The sequence below is a fragment of the Magallana gigas genome, chromosome 8, assembly GCF_963853765.1.
Source record: "Magallana gigas chromosome 8, xbMagGiga1.1, whole genome shotgun sequence".
Taxonomy (NCBI): domain Eukaryota; kingdom Metazoa; phylum Mollusca; class Bivalvia; order Ostreida; family Ostreidae; genus Magallana; species Magallana gigas.
In genome coordinates, this window is record NC_088860.1 from 37,197,548 (window position 1) to 37,224,538 (window position 26,991).

The window sequence follows — 26,991 nt, forward strand, 5'->3', positions numbered from 1 at the left end:
CACAACATATAAGATGATTTTTAGAGCTCTATATCTACTATTAAATATTAATTAAATAAATATATTTTGCGGTCAGTTTGCAAGCGGTTAATTTGCAAGCCGAACATCCTACTTTGGATTGTAAAAAAAAAAAAATAATAAAAAAGCTAAAGCATTCTGATTTTTTTAAATGTGGACAGCAAATTTTTAAAGATTCTTTTAAAAATATATTTTTTTCCCTCCTGAATACATTTATTTTGATTAATTGTGTAATTAAAAAAAAAACAAAAAAAAAAAATTAACTGACATTAATTTTGGCACCTGAATAGGAGACTGGATAGAGAATAAAGCAACGTTTTTAGTATCTCTTTATTTTTAAATTAAGTGCAGTATTTTTCTGAGGACATGCAATGTTAACAGCCAGGCAATGCAATATCTTTTTCAGAGTTATCTTTCTTTGCTGCTCTTCAAAGTAGGAGGTTAGAAAGTTGTCAATAAAACTTCATTTCCTTAGGCCCAACTAAAAATGAACAGAGAAAAGATGTGTTATACAGTACTGTGGTAATTCAAACAATACATAATTTATCTAATCAATATTTTACAACCTCATTCATAAATAATTTACTCACATTTAACTTAAGCTATCACCAATTTCTGAAATATCGAGGGAATATTATCATGTGTGTTAACCAAATATTTTGATGAATTTAACTTGGATATGCAATCTTTGCCTTATTCTGTGTTGGTTAGTGATTTTTCTGCATCTTTATGAACGAATTTTTTATGTGCATGGGGAAGGGTACAAAATCATTGGGGGAAATTAAGGTTAGTATTTAAAGCGGAAGGGCTGATATTCAGACCTGTAATCAAAGTTGGAGAAATGATGTAGAAAATCATTATGAGTGACACTATCATTTTTTTTTTTTTTATAAAAAGAGGGTTTTTTTTTGTATTTCCAAGAATCTAATTAACTGATTTGATATTGATTAACATAACAAACCCTATTGACAGTCTCTCTCGCTCTCTCTCCAACTTTAATTGAGAGCTGGTTCTTGTACCGTTAAATAGCATATCTTTAAATTTCATCTCTTTCAATCATTCTCTTTTTAAAACTAGCATGTATTTTATTCTAGATTGTATACTTTTTCAGAACCACAAGTCATTTTGTAAATATAAAATATATCAGGATTTTTCTTCTGAAAATATCAACACTTCTGACCTCATATTGATCAAATAATCATGGAGGATGAACTTCCTCTCCCTGGTTCCCGAGGAGCCTACAACATTGATTTTGACAATTTGGAGGACATGAATCCATTCCAGTCCAACACCAAACTGGGATCCTCTCCACCGACCACAGACAACGCCATCAATCCTTTCCAGTCGAGGAATAAATTAAGGTCCACCCCACCCCTCAATGACTGCAATGAAAACCAGATTAAGACAGATAGTGAGGCACTTGTGAATGAAAACTCAGAAATGGACAACAATGAAAGTAGTAAGGAAAATGAGTCTTCAAATTCGAAAGGAACGAAAAATCTTCACTCTCCAGATGAAGGGTCAGAAGTCAACCCCGAATCTATGGAAATGTCTGATTCTAGTCCTCAAAAAGAGAGCCCTAAGAAAGCACCCAGGTATTGTTGGGTTTTCGTGTTTATTAAAGATTTTTTGAACAATACTTCAGAGACTGAGTCTTTTTTGAGTATTTGTGTATACTGTAAGTTGTAAAAAAAACATATTTGAGGTTCCAAAACTATTTTGAATTTTTTTTTCAAGTACGAAAAAAACAACATCTCCAAAGAAAGGAATTAAAAAGCCCAAAAAATTCAAACCACCAGCTAACTTTGGATTTCAGGTAACGATGTCTACTATGAAAAAAAAGCTACAAAGAATGTATAGAACTATACCTTCCTTCAGTTATTTTTCACTTATTTATACAACATATTGTTTATTAAAACTATTATTAAAACATATTAGATTTTGTGTTACAAGTATGTAGCATTATAGTAATAGTTACTACCTTTTAATATCATAGTCTTTATCAATCGTTATCCACATTTAGTAAAAGTAGGGAAGTTGAGAATTTCAAATTAATATTTTTTAAATAAGTTTGAAAATTCATTGATGATCATAAATTTTCTGGGGAAAACACTGCATGATTCCTATTTTTAGAGATGAAATCTAAATAAAAGTCTTCAAGTGACCTTATGTGCTCTGCTTTATTTGAATTATATTTCATATTTTGTTGTAGGGTGGAGGAGAAATAGAAATATTTGCCCCACCCCCAAAAGATACCACCCAGACAGAATCTGTAACTGAGGAAAATAACAAACCTAGTTTAGATGAAGTAATTGAGACAACCAATAAGACTGCTGCACCGAATGATGAAAAAGTGACCAATCACATGGCACAGAATGCATTGGAAGCACCCACTCAGATGGCTCAGAGTCTGGAGATGGTCCATGAATTTGGTGCGGGGGAGATGCCTGAGGAAGATAACGAAGGATTTGCCACAGCACAAACAGGTACATATTTTGTTCTTATCAAATTACTGTCGGAAATCTATTTAATATCTTTATGTTAATATCTCATATTGATAAAATGCTAACCACACAGCTTTATACATACTTTTTATGGTTTGTTAAATTTCTTCTTGTCCACAGGAATAGATGACCATTCAGCCTGGGAGATGTTGGACACGTATGGAACTGAAGGAAAGGTCAGTATATATAATCAAATTAAGTGTTTATTATACATGTATATCTAGCAGTTTATTTGTTTGTAACTTGATTTACTGAGTGTGAATGAACTTTTGAAATCACCACACTGTGGTAATCTGGTTATCTTAATCCTTATCAACACTCTCTGAAACTGATGACGTAGTACCCGATACACAACATTTGTTCTTTAGAACATATGGAAAAAACCCCACAAAAAACCTCCTTATAAAAATAGCTTTTGTTCAATGAGTAAACATTACAAAATTGATAGCCTCCCACCACCAATATTACGATATACAGTGGACACTGGTTTCATAATTCCATAGAGGGTATTTTGGCTCTTTTAAAACTTTGAACATGAACAGAATAAAAAAAAACCCATAAATTATTTGGAAGCATCGATCTCTTCAGTCATAGTCTTCTAAAGAAGAGATATTGAAGTTTCTGAAAATTTTTAAACTACTTTTGCCAAATATACTTTTATGTTGATTGAGTTACCTGCTTCTTTGGTTTTGTTGATATTTGTAAGCATCAATTTGAGTTTAAATCACAGTTTTAATAATACATAAATTATTTCATGGACAATAATTCTAACAAAGAAAATTTTTGTCTAATTTCAAACTTTAATGAACATTGTACTTCATGGCTTGACAAAACATAGAAATGAGATGAATGCTGATGAAACCACAGAGCTTCATTCAAACATAAATTATGTATCTTCATATAATCAATCAAATGTATCTTCATATATAATTTTAGGATAAAACATGCTGTATAATTACTTAATTTAATTAAGGTAAAGTTTACGGCTTGTATTTTTTTATGAGTTGTACCAAAGTTACATACCATTGTGTTCACCATACTGAAGTCTTTTTTCTCATGAAATAATACAAATGATTTTGCCCGTCACATTTTATAACAATTAACAAAAGATCAAAGTTCATGATTTCAAATTTTCATGTTGATGAAAGGTAAATAATTTCATGAAAAAATATGTACATTGTATTTGTGACTATTAAGGGAGTTATTAATGCTTAAAATGTTCAAAAGTAATGTCGCTATTTATATCATAATTTTTTTCTATATATTTCTAATGACTATCTAAAAATAGTATAAATTGCAACAAAAGTCTTAATTTTAAACGACTACATGTATTATGTAAATGAAAACATCTCAATATTTAAAACCTTTCCAAATCCACCGATTTCAGGAAAAACATATCTTAGAAATATGATTGTGTAATCTGATGTTTCTAAAACACTATTCAAAACCATATGATGCGGACTTGGCTTTTGTGGAAATTGATAAAATGCTTGTGTCCTATTATTTTTTCATTGAAACTACAAAACCCCCGGAAATAAAAAAAACCTGAAATCAATTATGACTTCATATAAATTTTGACGTCATGGCTGAAATAAAGGGTAGTTGGTGTTCGTCACAATGAAAGTGAGTGAGTTATCTCCCTGTAACTGCAAACCTTACTTTTAATTTAGTGTGAGGATGGAGAAGTGAGTACATATGGCAAGGAGTTCACACAGCCTGAGGAACAAGCAGGGGGTATGTAAGACAAATGTTTTGTTGTTTTATTATACCTCATTATAAGAATATATAACATGTAATCTGATTGGTCGAGACAGATATGTGACGGGGCGAATAAAACTTCAAGTCTCCCTGGGAATAAATATATCTCACTCCTTTAGAAAAACCTTATTGTTTTTAATTCCATTAGACATATAAAAAATCCTGAAGATGAGCATAAGAATGATGGAACTCTAAAGTCTGATGATCACTCCTAAGTCCCATGGTCTAGCTGGCCAAGCCCCCATGGTGCGACACACCTAAGTCCAGTCGTTATATTAAGACTCACAAAAACAGAAGTATTGTTTCCATTATACAAAAAAAAATTGGTCTGTAAGCATCACGCATGTACGCCCATTAGAGTATAACAAATTCAAATTGAATTGAAATTAAAGAGTAATTACTCAGCCAGAGTTGGGGTTAATTACTTTGAAAAGTAATTAATTACTTTCAAATACATTGACAATTTTATCAATTACTTGCAATTACAATTACATTGATTTTTTAAAATGTAATTAATTACTCTCAATTACTTTGATAAATGTAATTAATTACATTTCAAATACTTTAGTTTTATTTTTGTTTAAATGTTGAGAACATATACATATATTAACAGCATTAAGATATACAGAGCTTTATGTACGGTTATGTTTTTAAAGGTTGTATAGTTCAGTTCAGATCAGATTTCTTGAAAATTTCTAGAAAAATTTTCTTTAACATTAAATTCATTAAGTACCATTGAGTTCATTTTTGGTTATGAATAATATTTTCTCTATAGTGAATTAATTTTTATTCACATATTAAAACTATGTTTATTCAGAAAGTACAACTTTCGGCTGTACAGCATATCAGTATATAAATAATAATTGCTATAATTCACAAGAATGAGATATTTTGACTCCCTTAAGTCTAAAATCAATGGGGGTTCTTGGGTATCAGAGGAGTTCACACCTCCACAAAATTAGATCTTTACCTATTGCCCTGGGCAGTGTGTTATGCTGTATAAACATATGAAACATTCTGGGACATTTAATTATTGTATAAACAAAAGTCCATGCAAAACATGTATAAAATCTATTTATCAATATAAGACACCTTTTTTATATTTTAAACTTGGAAAAAAAGTAATTGAGATGTAATTGAAAAGTAATTGAAAATACACAATATTTTTGGAATGTATTTAAATACATTCAATTACTTGTAATTGAAGACAGACTCAATTACAAATTACTTTCAATTACTTTGAAAAATGTAATTAATTACACTCCATTACAAATACTTTTTTCAATTACCCCATCCCTGTACTCAGCTTATGATGTTAACTATTTCAATCAAACAGCCCCATACCACGGTTCTCTACATGTTTCCTGAATTAGATTGTCATTGACTAATTTAAAGCCCAGTTTAAAATTCTAACTGGTATTTGGACACCATATGCACTTCTTTGTGTTTGCAGTCCTGTACCGTAAACACTTTCCCATTACAATATTATGACGTGTATTCCGCCTTTAATTTACATTTTCCTGCACCTTCAAACAGAAAAAACTGCTCTGGACTTGGACTGTTATAGTTTCCCTTTTTCCCCTCACTTCATCAAAACGTATTTATCGAACGTCTTGACAGCCTGCTACTTTTGTCACCAACAAAAGTTTGCATCCCTATCAGCACCCCTAATTGGACTTTGTCCCAGACCATTAGGGATGAAATCTAATGCAACAAATAATGTATAATTATTTTTGCTTTGTAAAATATTCTGAATAAATAAAGTGTAAATTCTGTTAGCACAGTCTGTTGCATAGGAATAGAAAACACAGTCGGGACTTTGCCACTGCACAAGGCACTATCATGTTTTATCAAATTATGGTCATATTCCAAGTCTGACTGTATTTTTGGATGAACGCTCAATGTCTTAATATATTTAAAATTAGGCATTTGCAATTGATTTCAAGCAAACTTATACATGTAGTAAGTTACATTTTTATACAGTTATTCAGTTGATATAAACAACAGTGAAAGAGATTATAAAAATTATTTAAAAACCACCATCTGCAGCTGTGTGCAGATATGAGTTGTAGATCAATGTTGAATGAACTACGTATTATAAATAGATATTACACCAGTCATCATTATAGGTTGTTGTATCTGAATAATTTTAACAATATTAAGTAAAATGTGTAATCTTTCAAATTGTACAAAGGCTTGAGGGCTTATGTCATTCGATTAGAAATGAGTTGACATGATCTGATAAGTAAGCTAGGTCAAACTTAAAAAAGCTGCATGTTGATGAAGTCTTCTTATTGTATATACGTATATAAAAAGTGTGATACAGGTCTTGATAACTTGAACATCTATAGATTCGTTATTTTGCGCAAGTATTTAATTCAATGATCTCCCCATTTTGACTTCAATCACAAGCCTAAGTATATAATTTAAAAAATCACAGCTGTCAGAAAATTTTCAGATTTTAAAATATGTAAAAAAAAAAAGGGGGGGGGGGGAATATTCGATGAAAGGAAATTAAAATCTGTTTTTTGACTTACCTTTATAACAAAGCATCTTAGATGTCATCCTAAAGAGTCAGGGTTAGAGTAGATGACCTGCAAATTTAGATCAAGATTATTTCAATTTAAAGGGTAGAGGTTAAAATTTCATTAAGAATTTATTTATAATTCCCTTCCTACCTATCATATACATCATAGCTATAAAATGTATTAAAATAATTAAAAAAATTGATATACAAAAGTACTTGGGGAAAAGTACATATAAATATACTCTGTATAGCTAAATCTGAAAAATTGTTCAGTTACTCTAGAAATAATGTAAACATAGGAATATTTTGAATGTAAACATGATGGTAAAGACAACCCAACTTTCTTATCAGAACTAGGTTTTACATGTAATATTGTTTTATTAAAACAAGAAATGTTCAGCTACTTCTATCAGTCACGGTTTCAATTGTTCAATGCATTTTTTTTAAAGAACAGTTACTCATTATTCAATACAATCAATAAACATTCAAATATGTTCAATTTTATTCTCAAAGGAATTACTGTAAAATACTAAAGTACTGAATCTATACTCAGTCTGGTAGAATGCATGGATATCCTTATAGCATGCTTGTTTCGATATACATAGGAGGCCTGCATTATAAGGCCCAGGATGTGAGCCATTATACTGTACAGTGGGATATTGATTCTCCTGTATCAAGCCAACACAGCCTCATCAGAGCTGAATGAGTTTCAATCAGGAGTGTGATTATCTCACCTTGTGATGGGGGTCCCTTCCTGTCCATGTTCGGAAATCTCTGGGGGTCAGAAGAAGTCCCCTACATGTCCTTCTAAATGAATGTCCAGATTATGACTGCTGTCAGGGAGATTAAGGGGGATTATCCCCCTCCTAATCTGTCCACATTCCCTTGCAGTCGATCTTCAAGAGTTTAGCTGATCCTCAACGTGACAAAAATCAATATTTGCCTTGAAAGTTAACCTCCGTAGGCATCTTCTCTCCATGTACATTGACTGGTTTCAACTCTCCTTAATATATATCCTCCATTACTGGGGACTAGAGAGATTTTTAAATCTCCAAGTGGTGCAGAACTTTGGGTAGAACTGTTGGGGCATTTACATTGTAAAACATATTTAAAGGTCAATTCAGGCAGCGTGGAAGCTTATTGATCGAGTATTGATTAAATGGTATTGACACCGCGACACTGCCTACCTATATATCCCAAGCGCACGCTTCGACCTGCTAGCTATAGCCCTGTTATTATGGAGTGTGTGTGATTTTTTAGAGAGATTTAAGCCGTGGTTATGAGGAATTGACTTCTGATTGTGTATTTGTATTTTTTGTGTGTTTTTTTTTCATCATCAGAGACAGAAGTTAGTTCTGTGGAAGCTCTGGCAGATTCTGAAGACATTATCAACAGGTGAGATTTTTCACTCAATAATTAATATTTGTAATGTGCATGCCTTAGCACTTGAAGTAGCTATATGGATTAATGCTGCGTTACTCTGTTTATTTACCCCTTTACAGTATGTTTAATTCAGTTATTGATCCACTGTTTCTGCTGGGCCTTGACTTATCACAAAACATACTGCAGCACATCAAACCTACATTACACATACTATTAGATGACTCGAAGCAGGGTCTACAGTGAACAGATGATTCATGCATATTCATGATATCTGTGTAGCATTTGCATAATTATTTCACAGTAATTCACATTATGTTGAAATGCTTCACATTTATTTATTATACATGTATCTATTGAAGTAATATTTTGTGCTATTCTCTCAGCATCTCTATGATCAGCTGTTTTAACATTTATTATTGTATATTTACCACATGGTACAATAGTCTCAGAAATGATATTTTTTCAATCACTTCCTCATTTTCCTTTTTGTTGAGATGATTTTTTTAATGATTATAACAAATTTAAATTTTTGAAAATTATAAATGATATGTATCAGGATTAATCTTAACACTTTAATAAATATTTTTTTCAAATCATTTAAAGAAACCTAATTAATATAGACTGTCTGAAAACTAATCATCAAAGCTCATTATGTTGTCCCCCATTGCATGGTGTTTACCTGAACACAATTGAATGTTGTTTTCTGGGCTATTTCTGTACAGAGAAAAAGTTCTCTGTCAGACAGACAAGCTAATACCATTAAGCAGGAAATAAAACAGAGCTCAGCCTTAAATGCTTCAGGTTGTTGCATAATATCACAGTTTTCCTCTGAATATCTGTCTCTACTTGCATTGCATCTGTTCAGTAGAGTTCCTGTTTCTTGTAGCCTTTGGCTTGAATTCTGATATGTAATCTTGCACTTTTACTCAGTGTCTCTGTTGATAAATCTAGTGAGTCACAGCTGTTCGCTCAGCTTGACTCAACTCGCTGCTCACCAGGCATATTGCACCTTCCTGCATTACCTCGCTGGGACATGATTCACTTTGCATCCATTGAATTCTTAGCCACAGTTTGTAATATCTTGCAGGTTGTTTAGAAGTTATCTAAGGATGTTAATTTTTCTGCTTTGAGTAAGAATTATTTGCTGTACTTGAATCCACTTATACTCAGCAGACAGTTGTAATGCAATAAATCAGACAGTTGTAATACAGTTAATCTGACAGTTGTAATAATTCAGACAGTTGTAATACAGTTAATCAGGCAGTGGTAATGTAATAAATCAGGCAGTTGTAATGTAATAAATCAGGCAGTTGTAATATGGTAAATCAGACAATACAGTAAATCAGACAATACAGTAAATCAGATAATACAGTAAATCAGACAATACAGTAAATCAGACAATACAGTAAATCAGACAATACAGTAAATCAGATAATACAGTAAATCAAACTGTTTTAATACAGTTACTCAAACTTTTATTTTACAGTACTGTAGCTAGCAGCTCAAACAGTTGGAAATACATAACCACATTATCTGCAATTAATATTTCAACTTATATTTAAGTCATTATTCTTTCAATAACTAAGTTTGCCTCTGACATCACAATATGCAGCTGTGTGTGCTTCCTATTGGATGTTCTATCTCTCACTTTATATTATGTGCCTAATGTTGTATGTTCTATCAGTTATAATGCTGTGTGTGCTTCATGTTGTATGTTCTATCTCTCACTTATAATGCTGTATGTGCTTTCTGTTGTATGTTCTAACAGTTATAATGCTGTATGTGCTTCATGTTGTATGTTCTATCTCTCACTTATGATGCTGTATGTGCTTCATGTTGTATCTCTGACTATGCTGAATGTTAAGGCTTACACCTATGCCAATCTTGCTCCATGATTTATGTAATCTCACATCTATCTCAGTCTTAAATTGCTTTATGTTGTAATTTTATCTCACAGCTATCTCTATATCTTAACATATTGATAATATGTCATTAATCTAACACATCTTTATCTCACAATCATGATGTCATGTAATATTGTACCTATATCTGTCTTGCACCTTGTTGCTCATATTGTCACCTCACATCTATCTCAATCTCGATCATGTTGTTATGTAAATTTGCAATCATTATGGTACGTGTATATATATGTAATATTTTTATCTTGTCTCTATCTCTATTACCTAATAATCCTACAGCGCCTGGCTATTGATGCTTTCTGCATGCTGACAAAGTTATTATGTCATAGGCTCATAGCCCCTTTTGTAGCAGACTATTAATTGGTGGGTGAATCATTGTGTAATTAGTAAACAGGATTTCATTGAGATACAAGTTATTGGATTAGAAAATGACAAAAAAATAACTGGCTGGCAAACACAGGGGATGTGCTGGGATTAATTGGGCAGCCATTAGGAATCCAGTTGTATTGTTCTTGAAGCAAGGAGGAAAAGAATGTTATACAGCATGTTTATTGACAAATCATTTTGTGAAACAGATTTTTAAAGTAATGGGGTCACAAGGGGTTAAATTACTCCTGGCTTGAAAAGGCAGTTGTTGAGCATCTGTTAATAGTCAGAACGCTTCTATTGACAAATTACAATTGAGCACATTACGCATGAGAAAATGGAATTGGGGGAAAAGTAAAGGATTTGTGAATGAATAAATGTGCAGTTTCTCAGGGATATATTTAAAAACAAAAGTTTATCTAATTCTTTTTTCCAACTTGAAATTTAAAGACTGCACTGTAATATTTTTGCAGAAGCTTATTATGCATGTGTTGAATTTAGGGCAGTAACAGAATTTTTCAATAAAAAAATATGAATATTGCACAGCTAGTTCAAAATATTTACATACAGATAAACACGCTACAGACGACATATAAATGTTGTAATTAATGCCTCAAAACTGTGTGTGTTTATCTGTGTGTTGAAAATATGGAAAATGGAATTCAATACACTGAAAATCAGTCATGCTGAATGAGGTTATAATAGACCCCTTGGAAGGTTTTGAAAGGTGTCTGATTTTACACAAAAGATATGGAGCATAAATTACACAAAGCTACTTCTTAATGAACGAATAGTTAAAAGTTTTCTGAAAGAAAACTTGGTTTTATGACAGGAGAATTGTGCCGTTTGAAACCTAGTACCTTTACTGTAATTTTTAGCTGTAATTTTATGTTGTAAAGTTCAAAGTATTCAAAATTAAATATTTAGAAATCAGGCACAACAATAATTATGATGAAATATTAATGGTAGATGACTTCTGATATCTTCATATAAAGACTTGGGATGATTTGAATTATTATCACAATGTAAAACTAGGAAGAATTCAAACAGAAATTGAAAGCTAAAATTGATATTTTAATATTTACAATGATTTATGCATTTAGGCAAGCTAGTTAAATATATAAAATAGTAATTTAGTCTTGATTAACTGATGTTGTATATGTATTTAGATAATAGATTTTTTTTTACACTTCAGCCCCCCAGCGTCGTTAATGACCACACCCAAGTCATCGTCTCGTGTTCCCAAACACCCGGCCGCCCGAGTCCTAGAGGAAAACCTCGAGGAGAATGGGGGTGTAAAGAAGGGAGGTAACAAGGTAAGGAAAACAAGGGAATGAACTCTGTTACATCTATCTCTATTTTGTTGCATCAGCTGTTAAACATGTCATTGAAAAGTCAAGATTGGACATCTACATTTTTTAAACTAAACTATCAAACAACTTGCAAAAAATGCTATCATAATGCAAAACATATTAATATTTTTGTGTGTCTAGTATTTTTTTAATCTTCAGATTACAATTTAAAAACTCTCTCTCTCTCTCTCTCTCTCTCAAATGTGAACTTTTTGTGTTTCCTATGAAGAATGTGTGATAGTGATGTGCATGCATGTGAAGTGTGTGTAGTAGTGTTGTCTATGAAAACTAACATGGATGTGTACGACAGTGCTGTGTTCAAGATGCTAGACCTAGAGTGATATTGTAGTTTAAATTGTATAGTCTAAGAATAATAATCATTCAGGTGTATATGTTCATAATTATAGTTTTCTTTGTGTCTGAATATCATCACAAGGATCAAGAGATGTTTAACAATATGGATGTTATGAACATGCAATTACAAGCAAAACACTACTATACTTTAATTAACAATTCTATTTACTAGACTGGGTGTTGTGAATTTTAACATATTATTTAGTTTCTCTATCTTTTGGTTTACATTGATTCTCCCATCTTCCCAACCTTTTCTCATGTGCATGCATGTAGATCCATATAGATTCTCCATCACATTTTTCATTAACTTAAAAAAGTTAAAAAGAAATATCTATTAGTAACAGTCACCGTATTTGTTATTTTTTAAATAATATGCTTCTATTTCATTGACATTCTCATTGACATTCTCTGAAAACTGGCTTTTTAACTTTTTAATTAACAAAGTCTTATCTTAGACATCTTTTAATCAATAAGTCTTAATTCAGTTTAACAACTTCTAGATTAATACTTTCTTCTACCTAAAAAAAGACTTTGAATATTTGTTCTCTCAACAATAAAAAAATGAAACTCTATTCAGTATTTTTTAAATTTTTTTAATAAGTTTAACAGGTTTTTAAAAAAATACCTCTGATACATATAGCCGCCCTTTCTCTTTGTGATAACGAAGTGTTGTATATATCTTGTCGAGACTGTGTTGACATTTTTTGTACTGTTCAGCGCAACGGTGATGAAGCTGAAGAACTGCGATACTACGATGCTTACGATTATCCGCCAAGACAGGTATTCTAAGCAGACCAATACAATCTACGGAGGCTTGTATTGAATATATTTATATACCCCTTTCTTTTTTCTTTGTTCCTTAATTGTCTTTTATTTCTGTACTAACTCGCTAAGACTTTTGTCGCATCATGGAAGAGCATCGTGTAAGTGTCTTGCTGCATAATGCATAGCTATAACTTGAATTTAGGAAATACAATTTTTCTCTTTTAAACATAGTTAAGCAAGGATTGGTTTTTGTTAATGAATGAATTGCATGCTTTCTTTATCTTTTAAGAAAAAAAATCATTTTTTTTTTTTTATTAAACTCAAGCATGCATGTTAATGCATTGAGAATTTTCTATATCTTATCAATTTGCTTTTTAAAAATATCTTTGATATATTGTTCAATGAAAGATTTATCAATTACGGCCTAGCTGTGTATTCTAACACAGTGCATCATTATTAATTGATTAAAAAAGAAATAATGAACTTTACATGCAAATAAATGAATTTCTCTATGGCTAGATATAATTATTTTGAATGTTTCTCTGTAAACTTTTGGGTTGAATCACACCTGTTTGGGCTAACTTTTTAATACCTTTAAAACTTTTATACTTGTAAGTCCTGCAAACCTGTTTCCTCCAGCCTTCTAGTCACTATTATTGGCCGTGTGTTGGCCATGTTTATATATAGATAGTAGATCCACCAGTGAAAGTTTAGTGTCATTCTTAAATGGTTGAATCAAACCTATAATGAGCTCAGTTCATAAGTACTATATGACATTGTAATGATAATTATATTGTAGCTACAATATTTCATTTTTTACATTCTTTATACTAAGTAGTAAAAATTATGTAAAAGTGGAAGGAAGTTGAGCTGATAATATTTTTGTAAGATAGGGCACAGTCAAATTTTTATCTATACATGCTATTAAATTCACAGAAATTGTCAAAACCTGTAGTCACATTATAATAAAGTCATATACAAATCATATACGAGGGTTGTTCGGAAATTATTGAGACATTTACTCTTATTTCCTTGGGGAAAAAGATAAATACTTGAAATTCCACCAAAACGTACACCAGGATAGCGTTTATCAATGTAAAAAAAATATTGTCCATAGCATGATTAGATCATTCCTGGTAAGCTGACCAAATTGCCATCACCCAGTGACCCGGCGCAACCGCAAACTTACCGCAACGTCATTTTAACGCCTCTTGTTGATCCTATGTTTTAAACACCTAACAAACAAAGGGAATATCGAATTAATTCTTCATTCTCATCTTTTGTTTACATTTCAAGATGTCAAGATTCGCATATTACCTCCATTCTTGATTTTTGTGAAAAAAATTGGGTCATTTCTAACTGAAAGTCAAATTACTGTGAAATGTCTCCTACAGTGATTCTGTGTACATATTTTAGAACTGTTTACATCAGTTAGTGTAAAAAGTACTTGATATTTAGTCACTTTGTCTGAATTCTAGCTAAACAATTAGTGTAAAAAGACGATAAACTGAAGTTCTTTATCCCTTGCCATCGTATAATATTTGTTAAAGCAATTGGGTGGCATTAAAAGGTCTTTTTCCGAAAATCCATCAATTTGATGTATATTCGCTGCGCCGCCTTCACGTCAAATTTCTATATACTGTCGTTTTCAAATTCCTATTGCTTGGTTAATATATCTGTACCATATCCGTATTTCAACTCAAACACTCGTGAAACTTGATCAAAAGTTAGTCACAATAAATAGCAAAATGAACATATATAATCTGATTTCTTTTCATATAAGCTGAAAGTTTGGGGACACTTAGATAGACGATGTTTTAGTTTTCTTATTCTCCGAGTTTATGCTTGCGCCGGGTACCCCGACCACAGATTTGTTAATCTACCGTTGTAGACAAAATATTAAACATTTTCTAAATATTACTTTCTTTGATTATTTGCTAAGGTTTCTTCAATGTTCATGCCAATTTTCAGCATAATTCGTCACTTAGAAATGGAAATATCCGTGTTGTCTCAATAATTTCCGAACAACCCTCGTATATCACATTTCTTGATGATCTAGCTAAGAACAAATATGGCATGTTAGCTCAGACATGTATAACATTACATGTAAATATATATGTGTAGCATCTTCAGTATGTACCGGTATATATTAATTATACATGTATCAGAATACATTTGTATAAAGCTTTATCTTCATATTCTTGTAATCAAGAAATCACAGTTACATGTATTAATTGTCTATATAAGATACTAGAATACATGTACTTACTACCAAATATCTTCCATTACTGTTGCAATTATGTGTTTGAAAGCTAACTCAGCTATCAGTTGAATATAACAGTGTATCATTCACAATATAAATCTGTTGCAATGATTGTTCATATGATATTTAATACCCCGGTAGTTGAATGACAGCACATATACATGCTATATTGTGTAACACAGTATGATACATAGTACACATGTGTACTACATCTATTAAAAAACCCTAAAAGTTTGCATTAAAAAAGGATGAGGAATTTTTATAAGATTTCATTATTTTATAGTAAATACATCTGATTCATTTTATTTTATGGTTTATCTTTCTGGGGTATATAACACTTAGTCTTACCCAAACTGGTTGAAAAAAATTCAGTCATATAGCTTAATAAGCAAGTACTGATTTCAGATTTAAATGATAATCTCTTAAAGAAAACGATGCATGTTTTTACACAATTATGGTAATAAAAGTATGCCTACTCGGGCTACTATGTTTTCAAAAATCTGTGTATTTGCTTTACAACCTTCAAGAAACAAATACATTAGCCAGTCCTATTAGGTAAGGTAATAAAGGCTAATGAATGATTTTCGATACAAGGAACATACCTCAGTTTATGGAATGCAAATTTATATGGTGCCATATTTATTTTTGTTTTGTGACTGTGTAATTTGCTATAAGCTGAGTAAATGTGTGTTCCCTTGCTGCAAGGTAGAATACACAGGGGCCCATTTTAACATCTTTATTTATGGTTACATTGAAATTAATGTTAAAACGGGCTTGGCCCCTGTGGTAGAATATAGACAGTTCATGTACCAGTACAGTGCCTTATAACTTTTAGATTTAGTTGTCCATGTTTTTGTTTCATGTGGTTTGAATCCTATAGGCAGCATGTGTCAGGTGGGCTTGTAGTTAGTACTTCAGGATCCTGGTTCAAGTCTAGTAAAGTCAATTGTAACAGTTTCTTATTATTACATAATATGTACATATATTATTAATGTATTTAAGAATTTTGCCAATTAACATGATTAAGATATGAAAAAGAGAGAAATTCTGTGCAAGATAAAATTACAATGTACATGTACATGTATTGCATTTATTTAACAACTTGATTGTGAATGGAAACTTTTCCCTTAATACAAATACATGTGATACAAAAATGTCCATAAAGTGAAATAAAACATAAAGGAAATTCAATTGATTTATATACAGAAGTTAAATTAGATATACTTAATGAGATAATATTATGTACAGGTGTTAATTTACTAAAAAAAAAAGTAGACTAAGTGTATATAATGAAAAATGATGCACTACTTTGTTGTTGTCATGAGCATATGACCATATTCAAACTATTTTCCTGTATGTACCATTTACTTATTAACTTTGCATGTCTGAATTGCAGTATAATTAATCTATGAATTCAGTTTTGTTTGAGTATTCAGCAATTGAAATATTGGAATTATCTGTTATCTTTAAGTGATTGTTTTTATTTCTTAGGATGGAAAAGAAATGATGGAGGAAAGATCTCCAGTAGATAACAACATAGTCCACCTAGTCCAGGTATGTTATTTTAACTAAAGTAAGAACATAGTCAACATAGTCTATAGCTATGCTTTCATCATAACTAAAGTATAAACATAGTTCATCTTATTTAAGTCCATTAGTACATGTACAGTTATATTTCGATATCTCGAACACTGATATTTCGAATATGATTGATATGGCGAAGTGATTTGTAAGTCCCAACCACTTATTTTTTAAAGTATTTTTCCCTCAATATCTCGAATACTCTCGGATATCTAACTATTTAAACAGTCCCATCTAGTTCGAGATAACAAAGTTTGACTGTATTTATTGTCATTAAGATAACAGCATTGTCCATGTAGTCCAATTAGATGTATACATGTATTTATTGTCATCATTATGACAAGATAATTACTTAGTCCATCAATGTGCAGATACATATATTTATTGTCATCAAAATAACAGCTAAGTCCATCAAGTCCAATTATATATGTTTACTGCCATCATTATGACAAAATAATAGTCTCATGCATCTAGATCTGTTGTACAGTTACATGTATCTATTGTCATTAAAATAACAGTATAGTCCATCTAGTACAGTTACATGTATAAAATGAAATCAATTATTACATCATAAAAATCTAAAGGATAGTTAGTGTTACGTCATAATGAAATTAAAAACTTTAAGTTATCTCCCTGTAACTGCACAGCTTACCTTAATGACATATAACAAAGGAGTGATTATTCATCATTTAAGCATTTATAGAATATATTTCCTAGCTTACTTATTATTTAAAGGAATATCAAACAAATTTAATGTTAACATGAAGCTAATAACTACTACAAACCTTTAGTTCTAGTATATATAAATTGATACATATACTCTGGTTTCATCAATATTCGTTGAATACCAATTTTCGTGGATTTCGTTGTTTAGTTGATCCACGAAATTAAATGTTCATCAAAGTGCAATGTCTATTAACATTTTGAATGTATTGATAGGGTCATTGGCCACGAATTTTCCTATCCTTGAAACTGTGATTTTCACTTCATCTACGAAAATTGATACCCTTGAATATTAATGAAACCACAGTATGGTATATTTTTGTTGGTGCTAATCTATTATTATTATTATTTTATATAGATTGTTTTTGTCTTTTTAAAAAGTTCTAGAGCTATGATTGTTTTATTTTTATGCTTATAGAAAGTTGTTTTATATCTTTAAGTTCTAGAGCTATTCCTTTAATTTTTAATGCTTTTAGTTGTATTAAATGTAGCTGTATGGTACCTCTCTATTGTCACCTGTATGAATTACCTGTGTTAACCTGAGTTGTGTCTATACTCTAGGAACAGAACAGCAATAACAAGGTAGTTATGTATGTTGCTTACCTGAGCCAGGTAGTGTTACCTGTATCCCTCACCTGTAACTCTCTTTGTCTCATCTTCTATGATCCCTGTGCAAATGGGAGATTGAAAAAAAGAAACTTGCTTCTGTAATTTATATAATGTTTTTTTATATATTGCTGAAAATTCAACATTCAAAATGCTCTTTTAAAATTTTAATTGATAGATTTTATTATGAATTCTTCTAGACTGTTGTTCATTATGGTCAGCAGCAAATTTTTTTGTATGACTTTTGCACAGGTCTTCATAGCTAGCAAGGACAGTTTTCCTACCATACAGTACAACTTGATTATGGCAAATATTGATACTGTGACAATGAAGAATATTATGAAGAATTTTGAATTTATGATACTTATAAAGATATTTAAGAGATGAAAAGAGGAGGAAATCATTAATTTTTATAAACATTCCCAATTAATATCTGAAAGTATCTGTTTGTCGCAAATATATGTCCTAACTGAAATCACTGCAGCTAAGAATAAATGTATAAATTTAATGAGGCCTCACCTACAAAATTCTGTCAATTGAAAGTAAAAGAGAGTTTACTGTAGCAGATTGTAAAAGTATTGATAATGGCAAATAATGAAGTTCACTGTATGGTGATCTCATCCTTAGTGTGTCTAAAGAGCTACTTACAATTCCTACAGAACATGTATCTTTACTAAAAGAACCACTGGATAAAGATCTTTCACTCTCTAATGTCAGTCTAGAACTGTTAGCTAGTTCTCTAAGATGTGTTGAAAATTCTCATACTCACAACAAGAGTGATGCAAGGTCACCTGTTTTGTTGAACTTTGACCTGTATGGTGATTGGATGACTAATACCAGGTTGGAGCACTTGTATACCATGTTACAACACCCACCCTAATACAAGTACAAATAAAGACTGTCATGTAATTGTCATATTATATATGATTATGGGGAGTGTGGTTTTGTTTGAAATATAACATCTGTTCACAGATTAAAACCGTTTTTTGTCATAAGAAGTTAAAAAATCCGATTAATTTAAACTATAACTCTAAGAATGATATATTTTTTTTTCAAGAAGGTATAAATAGCATTACATGATAATATTAATTGAAATATCATTCCTGTTAAAATCATTTTAAAAATATTCAGATATTTCTTTAAAGAATTTTGATATAAACACATCAAACTAATCGGACAGATAATCTAATATCTCTCTCAGGCATGGTAGAATGAAAGCAATTGATGAAAGGTAATGCAATCATTTTCACTACAAAATATACCAAGTTGCTGATCTGTGAGTTATTTTAATAACAGGTGCTAAAATACTCCCAGTCTGATGTCAACAAGATAAAGCAGGAGCTAGAGCTAGATTTCCAGGCTCGTCTTCTCAACAAGGAGCGAGAATGGAGTCAGAAACTCGGGGCTCGAGACAAGGTCATCACAGAGCTCAATGAACAAAACAGGCTGTACAAGTCAACCAATGAGGACATGAGGTAAATTACTGTACAAGTCAACCAATGAGGACATGAGGTAAATTACTGTACAAGTCAACCAATGAGGACATGAGGTAAATTACTGTACAAGTCAACCAATGAGGACATGAGGTTAGTTACTGCTAAAAAAAATCCTCTAAGGAGGACATGAGGTAAGTAACTGTATAGATCCACCAATGAGGACATGAGATGAGGAGGACATGAGGTAAGTAACTGTTCAGAGCCACCAATGAGGACATGAGTTTATAATTGTGGTTTGTTCAAATTTTTTGTATTAAAGAATTAGGGTTACTTATTGCACAGTCCATCAATGAGGACATGTGTTGGGTGAGTAACTGTACAAATCCATCAATGAGGGCATAAGGTAAGTAACTGTACAATTTTTTCATTAATGAAAACTTGTTGTATATATAGAAGTGCACCAATGAGAATATGAGGTACTAGAAATTTACTACACAAATCAAGCAATGAGGACATATGATCAGTTATGAAAACAAAATACTAGTAGAGGTCAATAATGTTTAAAACATCAGTTGTATTCATGTTTTATTAATTCAGGACTAGAATTTAAATGAGGTCATTTTTTCTTTTTATTCCAGGGCAGTTGTTGCTGAGTTTGAGAAGACTATTGCCCAGTTACAAAGTGAGTCACCAAAATACATGTACTACTAAAATATGTGCATCTTCTGTTATCATTATCAAGTAAAAAAAAAGAAGGTTTTGGTAGAATGAAAAGGGGAGTGTTGATTGTTATCCGACTACAGCTTAAATTGACACTTTAGTGGCACAGACACCCGATATTAAAGATATTTCCTTTTATAGAAGATAATGCTTGGCACCTCTGTAGATTCCTTATTTATCGCGAGTACTCTATTCTGCGATCCCGTTATTTTGTAACAAAAAGCGAAAATATAAAATCGCGAACACAGAACTTTTATCCAAATCTCTTATAATTCTAAACTCTCAGAAAAAAAAAGCGAGATTTTAATATATGGGTGCTTCTTGCGATTTTACACGACATATAGCATATCCTCGCATTTCATAAGGAATCTACTGTATTATAGTTGCAGTAAGTTGCTGTACACGGAATTATCTTCCTATAAAAAGATGTATTTTTAACATCAGTTGACTGTTTGTAGTGGGTAGCTTTCTGTTTGTAATTGATTATAGTCTTTTAAATGAAGAAGAATTAGTGACTGCAGTTTGAATTAAAACTGATTCTTTCATCATTCTGTTCATTCTATCTGTGCGTAAAAGGAAATTTTGATTGACTTTTGAGATGGTCCGACTCTTGCAGTTTACAATTACTGTGGAGTGATTAAATTTCGTGGGGGCCAATTTTCGTGGATTGCTTCAATTTTACAGATTCGTGGGGACGTAATTTCAGGTATTCTCTTAAACCTACAAAGGATATATGACTTTATTACCATAATTTATTAATTCGTGGAGGATGATAATTCGTGGATGCGAGGTACCCACGAATTCCACGAAAATTGAGCCACCACGAAATCTAATGATTCCACAGTACATCTGTGATTCATATTAAAAGCCATAGACTTGTAGTATCAAATAAAGTGAAAATTGAAAATAAAAAAGTCAGCTACTTATATACACTTATGTTTTTTTTGTAGCGGAAAAAGAGAAGTCACATTCTGAATCACAACAGACATTTGAGGAGGTTGTAAAAGAACGGGATCAGGTAAAATGAGATGCATTACAATCTTCTTTTTAAAAATTGATTTGTAAAGAACTATTTATATGATTTGCGATTGGATATAAATTTTATTCAGTTGGTTGTGTCTTTCCTATCTCTGATGAATCATGGCGAGCTGTAAAAATAATATCCTATTTAATCACAAAAGATTAGAGTCTTGCATTAGCTTCTCTTTTTTTTTAACAATCGAAAAGAAATAAGGAAAAAGGAATCATTCTTTGAGTATTTTGAGGTGATAATTTTGGTCAGGGCGTGATTAAATCCTATAAAGCCCGAAGGGCTTTATGATAGATTTGATCACGCCCCGACCGAAATTATCACCTCATAATATTCAAAGAATGATTCCTTGCAACTTATATTTATATAATTTTAAGCTATCGTACGATTAGATATTTAAATATAAATTAGCAAACCCCGCTGGCACCTCAATTTGGCGTCATTTGTATTATGGGTTATATAGTACAAAATCTATACGTAGTGTTATCACAGGCAGAGACACTGGAAAATGTAAATATATCAATATAACATCTTTTTCTGTGATATGCAGATTTATCATTTTACAGTTTTTAAATATTTTGCTTAGTACATACCGGTACTAAGTTATTCTTTATTTTTATTTTTTTTTTTGCGTGTAGGCCATAGAAGATTTACAGGGAGTTGAAGCCTCGTTTTCAGATTTACACCGACGTTACGAGAAAACAAAAGGCGTTGTAGAAGGATTTAAAAAGGTAAAATTAGAAAAAACATTGCTAAGTATATGAATGATTACTAAATATTTAAAAAATCTAGGCTTGGATGCTAATGTCTAAGCAGTAAAAATATTTCAACTCTTTATATTAGTGAAAAGAATATGGGGTTCTTATGGTATGTTTTCATAAATTTTGTTGAAATCAATACGATGTGACTAATGCTATATCACATCCTTCCCATATCCCATTCCTTTACTATCTCTTACTTCCTTTACCATCTCCCCCAGCGGTCGATATGGAGGTGGGGGGGTTGAAACCCATAAAGAGGGAGCTATGTTTTTCCTTTGGGGAAGACATATAGTAAAACATGTTTATATCAAACATACTTATAATGCATTGATGCTTACAGCGAAGTGATTTTCATTTCACATCACCATATTTTATGTTGTGAATCTGACGGGCATAATGAATTATGCTTATAGCGAAGCAATTCGCCCGTCCCTGGCACTTCGTTTTAACGGTGTTTTACTGTATTTGAATTTGATTTTGTTCGTAGAATGAGGAAGTGCTTAAAAAATGCATCCAGGATTATCAAAGCAAGCTGAAAGTGGCAGAAGACAAACTACAGGACTTTATTCAAGAGGCGGAGGTCAAAATTGAAGAGTGAGTGACCATCAAAGTCAAAGGAGTTCAACAGGATCTATAAACTGTTGAGAGTTTTAAACTAAAGTCATCTAGCAATATGTACATATATTTATTGCATTTTGTATTTCATTGAAGAAGAAAGTCACTGAATATGAATGTTGTGTATTATTTAAGTACAGTAAGGCTAAAACGATGTGTTGTTTTTCTAGAGCTACAGAGGAAATGGAAAAGACCCGTAAATCTGCATCGTCAGACATCGCTCGTCTGGAGGCGGCCGTCAAAAAGTCAGACCTTCAGGTCCAAAGTCTACAGAAATCACTGGATCAAAAGGTAAATAAAAATGTGGTATGTTAGAAAACCAAGGGATACTAGCAGATGTATTTAATCTTATTATAATCCATTCGGATAGAAGTTGTTCCACTTAAGAGATGCTAGCAGCATGCAGCATGTTGCGTTATTTAATCTTGATAAAATATTTTAAATTTTTATTACCGTAATATTGATATGTTGATATGTATTGTCATTATTTATATATTGAATGACAGTATTACATGTAGTTAGTTGAATTTATATTTGAAAAAAATTATAAGTCTTTTCAGAAGAAAGGTAAATTAATATATGATTGTTTAAAGAGCATATTTTTAGTTGGTGTAAGTAGTGGTAGGAGATGTTTTTAGTTTGTATAAGTAAGGGAGGTTTCCATACAGTGTATTGTTTTGAACTGGAAAAATCATGCATGGTCTTATTTGGTCTGTTTATGAAATTTCAGATCAAAGAGAATGAGGAGTTGACCTCAATATGTGATGAACTAATAGCCAAAGTGGGAAGCTGAAACAGTATCATCACTATCTCATGACACATGTTGATGCCCCTAGGTCATTTCATTGGAGAAAGGAATATCCCTACCAAGTTTCATGTAAATTGGTTTAGAATTGGAGAAAGTAATGATGATAATTGCAAAATAGAAATATATAAGTATGGGTGAAGATATATATGTTGGAAAAACTGTTGTAGTTCATGAAAGAAATGTTTGAAAAATCATTGATGTACATGTAGTTATAAACCGCCCATGATTTTTACTCCAGCTTTTTAAAACACATTGATATTTAATGCTAACATAATTTTACCCTGTGAGTTTCTTGCCTTGAAGATTTTTTGAAATTGACTTGATGTATGATTGGTTTGAAAAGTTCTGCACTGCTTTTGAATACTATGCTAATTTAAACCTTAAAAATGCTTGCTGCTTTAGAACACTAAATGTACATGTAGTTTTAAAATAACATACTCATCTTTTATGGATACAATATCAGGTTAAATGTTTGATTTGTAAAGAAATATCTGCAGATACTGCATGGGTATATCTTGTGATATGGTTAAACCATTTTTTTGTTCTCGTTTACGATAGAATATATATAATATTTAAAATATGTTGAAAATATTTTTCTATGCGTTATCTGACTTTGTTGTCTTTTAATACCATGCAGATTTTATTTCCTGCGAAAATGATATTTCATTGATATGCACCTTAAATTGTTACATTGTTAATTTCTGATCAGTTGGTTTCAATGTTATATGTAATGAAAACAAGAATGTACATTAACAATTCTTTAAAGCTTACTTTGCTCATTAAATCTAAACCATATATGATGGATATTTTTCCAGTTAATGAAAGTTATTCGCCTTTATTATAAAAGAACCTCCGATAATTCAATGTACATGTAAATAAGAGTTAGGTGAATTTATTTACCAAGTGCTGAGCTCCAATAGTCATTGATTTAAAAAGATTAATCTTAATAGCAGGTCATGAATTATTTTCCAATAATTTATTCATTTAATTTCCTCATCAGCAAAAGAAGCTATTCAGAGTTATTCCCCCTAAATGATGTTTTTTTAATCACTTGAGCAGCTGTTGTATGTTTGAACAAACACATATGCTAATATATAGAAATTGATCTATAATAGAATTGTGAGGTTCCATTTAAAGGGAGACCTTACAGTTGTACATTTACTATATTTACATTTGAGCAGTTTTTGCAAAATTTTAAATCAAGTAAATGCTATACATGGAAACAGTGTACATATACAATAATACAAGAACCAACTAAACAAATATATGAATATTTCTTTAAAAATCTAATTCCTTTTAAATATTCAAAACAGGGCATGATAGTTACCTACGAAGAATGTTTTACGAAAATTTTGTGTCAGTCGGGTTTTGATATGAGGAAAGGAGGGAATTTTTTATTGAGTGATTTTTGATGTAAGCACAACTGCATTTTCGCTACAAGTTTTTGCATTGGGTTTTAGAGTGGGTGATGCTTTTTGATGATGATTGCAGCATCACAATGGTTTTAAGTTAGTAAGCATTAAAAAAAAATAACAGAAAGATTTGTGAAAGAAATAGCATGATTAAGCAATTCTATTTAATTTATTTCATTATTTGTTCTGTGACTGAGATCTAGGCAATATGCCCTGTAGTCTGGTCAATTTGTTTGCACCCAGAGGAAACAAAATCTCCGCAAAGACATTGGTTTGTCGATCGAGGCATAAAGTGTTGCACATCCATGACATCACTTTGCTGACATCATGATGTTCTGTTCAGTAGTACTTTCTCATTGTACTGTACATTCATTATAAGTAACTTTAGTTTCTTGTATTATATATGAATGTGAGAATTCTCCATTCAGCCTTGTTTTATTTAATACAACAGGATACAAATGTATGACATCAAATCATGTTTTGTTATCCTTCTTAGATTTCGAGACGTATTTCAAAATCATGAACTGTATTTTTGGATACATCTCCACATGAAAATAAATGTGTTTTGTTAAGTGCTCTTTGACCTGTTGCTTAAAAATATTATGGTCATGTGTCTATTTGTGGACTTTAGTCTAATATAAAACCAATATGCCAATTTTTATGTAAAATTTATTAGATAGTAATATTGAATTGTGACTTATTATTTCAATTAGATTTCAGATTTGATTTAAAAGTTGTTGATGATAGGGGATGAAGAATTGAGATGATGATGTGTCAGTGATGATGTCATGATAACTTAGTTATAAGTTCTGGTCATTTTGTTGCTATTTCACTTATGCATGTTATTTATACTGATTATGATTTTTAATAAATTTCAATGAGTAAAGAATTATTAATTTTCTTTAATCTGTTCTGACAGTGATCAAATATGACAGTCAGTGGTCTTTTGAAAAATATTTTCTTCTGCTTATTTATTGTAATTCTTTTTTGGGAGTTGATTTTAATCAACTCTCCTATGCAGTAAATTACTCTGACAAACCGAAAGTGAAACAGTGTTTGGACCAAAGCACAAATCATCGCCGCTGACAAGACTTAGTTCTTAAAAATAACTTATAAATTCGATATAATGTATGCTAAAGCATTGTTTTTCAAGGAAACTTATTTATAAATACTTTGAAAATAGTCAGATTTTAAATGGTACGAACAATTTAGATATGTTTTGTAGTCGTATGTATTCTTACGCCAGAGTTCAATATAGTCTCGTTCACCTCGACGCTCGGCTGTCTCCTTAAATCTCCGACAAGCAGAGACTCTCTCTTGCTTAATTGTTGGAGATTAACAGCGACAGCCGAGCGTTTGGTTGAACGAGACTAGAGTTCAATATTGCTTGGATCCATAAATTTTCCAGAAATATTTCTATCACTGATACATAGTTTTATTGAATTAATTCTATCTTTAAATAATACTTAACATGATTCATATGGGGTTTTATCAACATTCTTGTGTCAAAAAAGTCCAAAAATTCATATTATAGAAATGTGCATAATTCAAATACAGATTAGAAACTACCCGTACTTGTAATGCAAAATAACATATCATTGATTTTAAAATAAATAAACATCCATCAAAATTAACTCCCGTCAGTTCTTCGGTACTTTGATTAAAATTCTGGACTGTGTTTCTGTGACGAAATTTGTTTAACCTCAACTAGATTCTTCGAGACTGACAATTTTTGACTGACATCTCTTCTGGGAGAGATTCTTGGTCAAGAACTTTAATGAAATTTACTCCTTAATTAATATTTACATTTTCAACTGTCTTTGTCTGTGATAAAATATTAGGAATCGATTTTGAACCATAAAACCCAATAACTTCATCAAACATGAGTGACACAAAAAGGGGTGTCTTAAAACGTAACCGAAAAACGGTATTTGCTGCGCCGCGTATTAATACATAGCATGTGCTTCATAAAAAAAAATACTGGTTTTCAAATAATGTTGCATTAAAGTGTACACATTGGAAATAACATAAATACATGTATAAGTAATAAGGAATCATTCTTTGAATGTTATGAGGTGATAATTTCGGTC

At 31.4% G+C, this 26,991-nt stretch overlaps 1 protein-coding gene and 1 long non-coding RNA gene across 6 annotated transcripts; one reads left to right on the plus strand and one right to left on the minus strand.

Moving 5' to 3' along the window:
* Positions 1–343: 343 nt before the first annotated feature.
* Positions 344–8,050, minus strand: LOC105347714 (uncharacterized). Of its 2 annotated transcripts, none has more exons than XR_010708238.1 (6): positions 7,542–8,048; positions 6,818–6,874; positions 2,608–2,687; positions 2,313–2,465; positions 1,199–1,400; positions 344–499 (listed from the first exon to the last, which is right to left on the minus strand). It is a non-coding gene; the product is annotated as an uncharacterized lncRNA (long non-coding RNA). The 2 variants fall into 2 exon arrangements; XR_010708239.1 differs by lacking the exon at positions 344–499 and adding an exon at positions 534–633 and having other exon boundaries at positions 7,542–8,050.
* On the plus strand, positions 1,219–25,790 carry LOC105347715 (transforming acidic coiled-coil-containing protein 2). 4 transcript variants are annotated; one of them, XM_011456886.4, is made up of 17 exons: positions 1,219–1,613; positions 1,756–1,834; positions 2,231–2,504; positions 2,643–2,698; positions 4,193–4,256; positions 8,148–8,202; positions 11,671–11,791; positions 12,899–12,961; positions 16,701–16,763; positions 18,075–18,095; positions 19,416–19,594; positions 20,194–20,237; positions 21,226–21,293; positions 21,944–22,036; positions 22,554–22,660; positions 22,852–22,972; positions 23,412–25,790. In XM_011456886.4, exons 1-17 carry the CDS (start codon positions 1,219–1,221, stop codon positions 23,472–23,474), a joined length of 1,866 nt encoding a protein of 621 aa, XP_011455188.3. In that variant the 3' UTR covers positions 23,475–25,790. The 4 variants fall into 4 exon arrangements, with proteins under 4 accessions (XP_011455188.3, XP_011455189.3, XP_011455190.3 ...); XM_011456887.4 differs by lacking the exon at positions 18,075–18,095; XM_011456888.4 differs by lacking the exon at positions 12,899–12,961.
* The last annotated feature ends 1,201 nt before the right edge of the window (positions 25,791–26,991 follow it).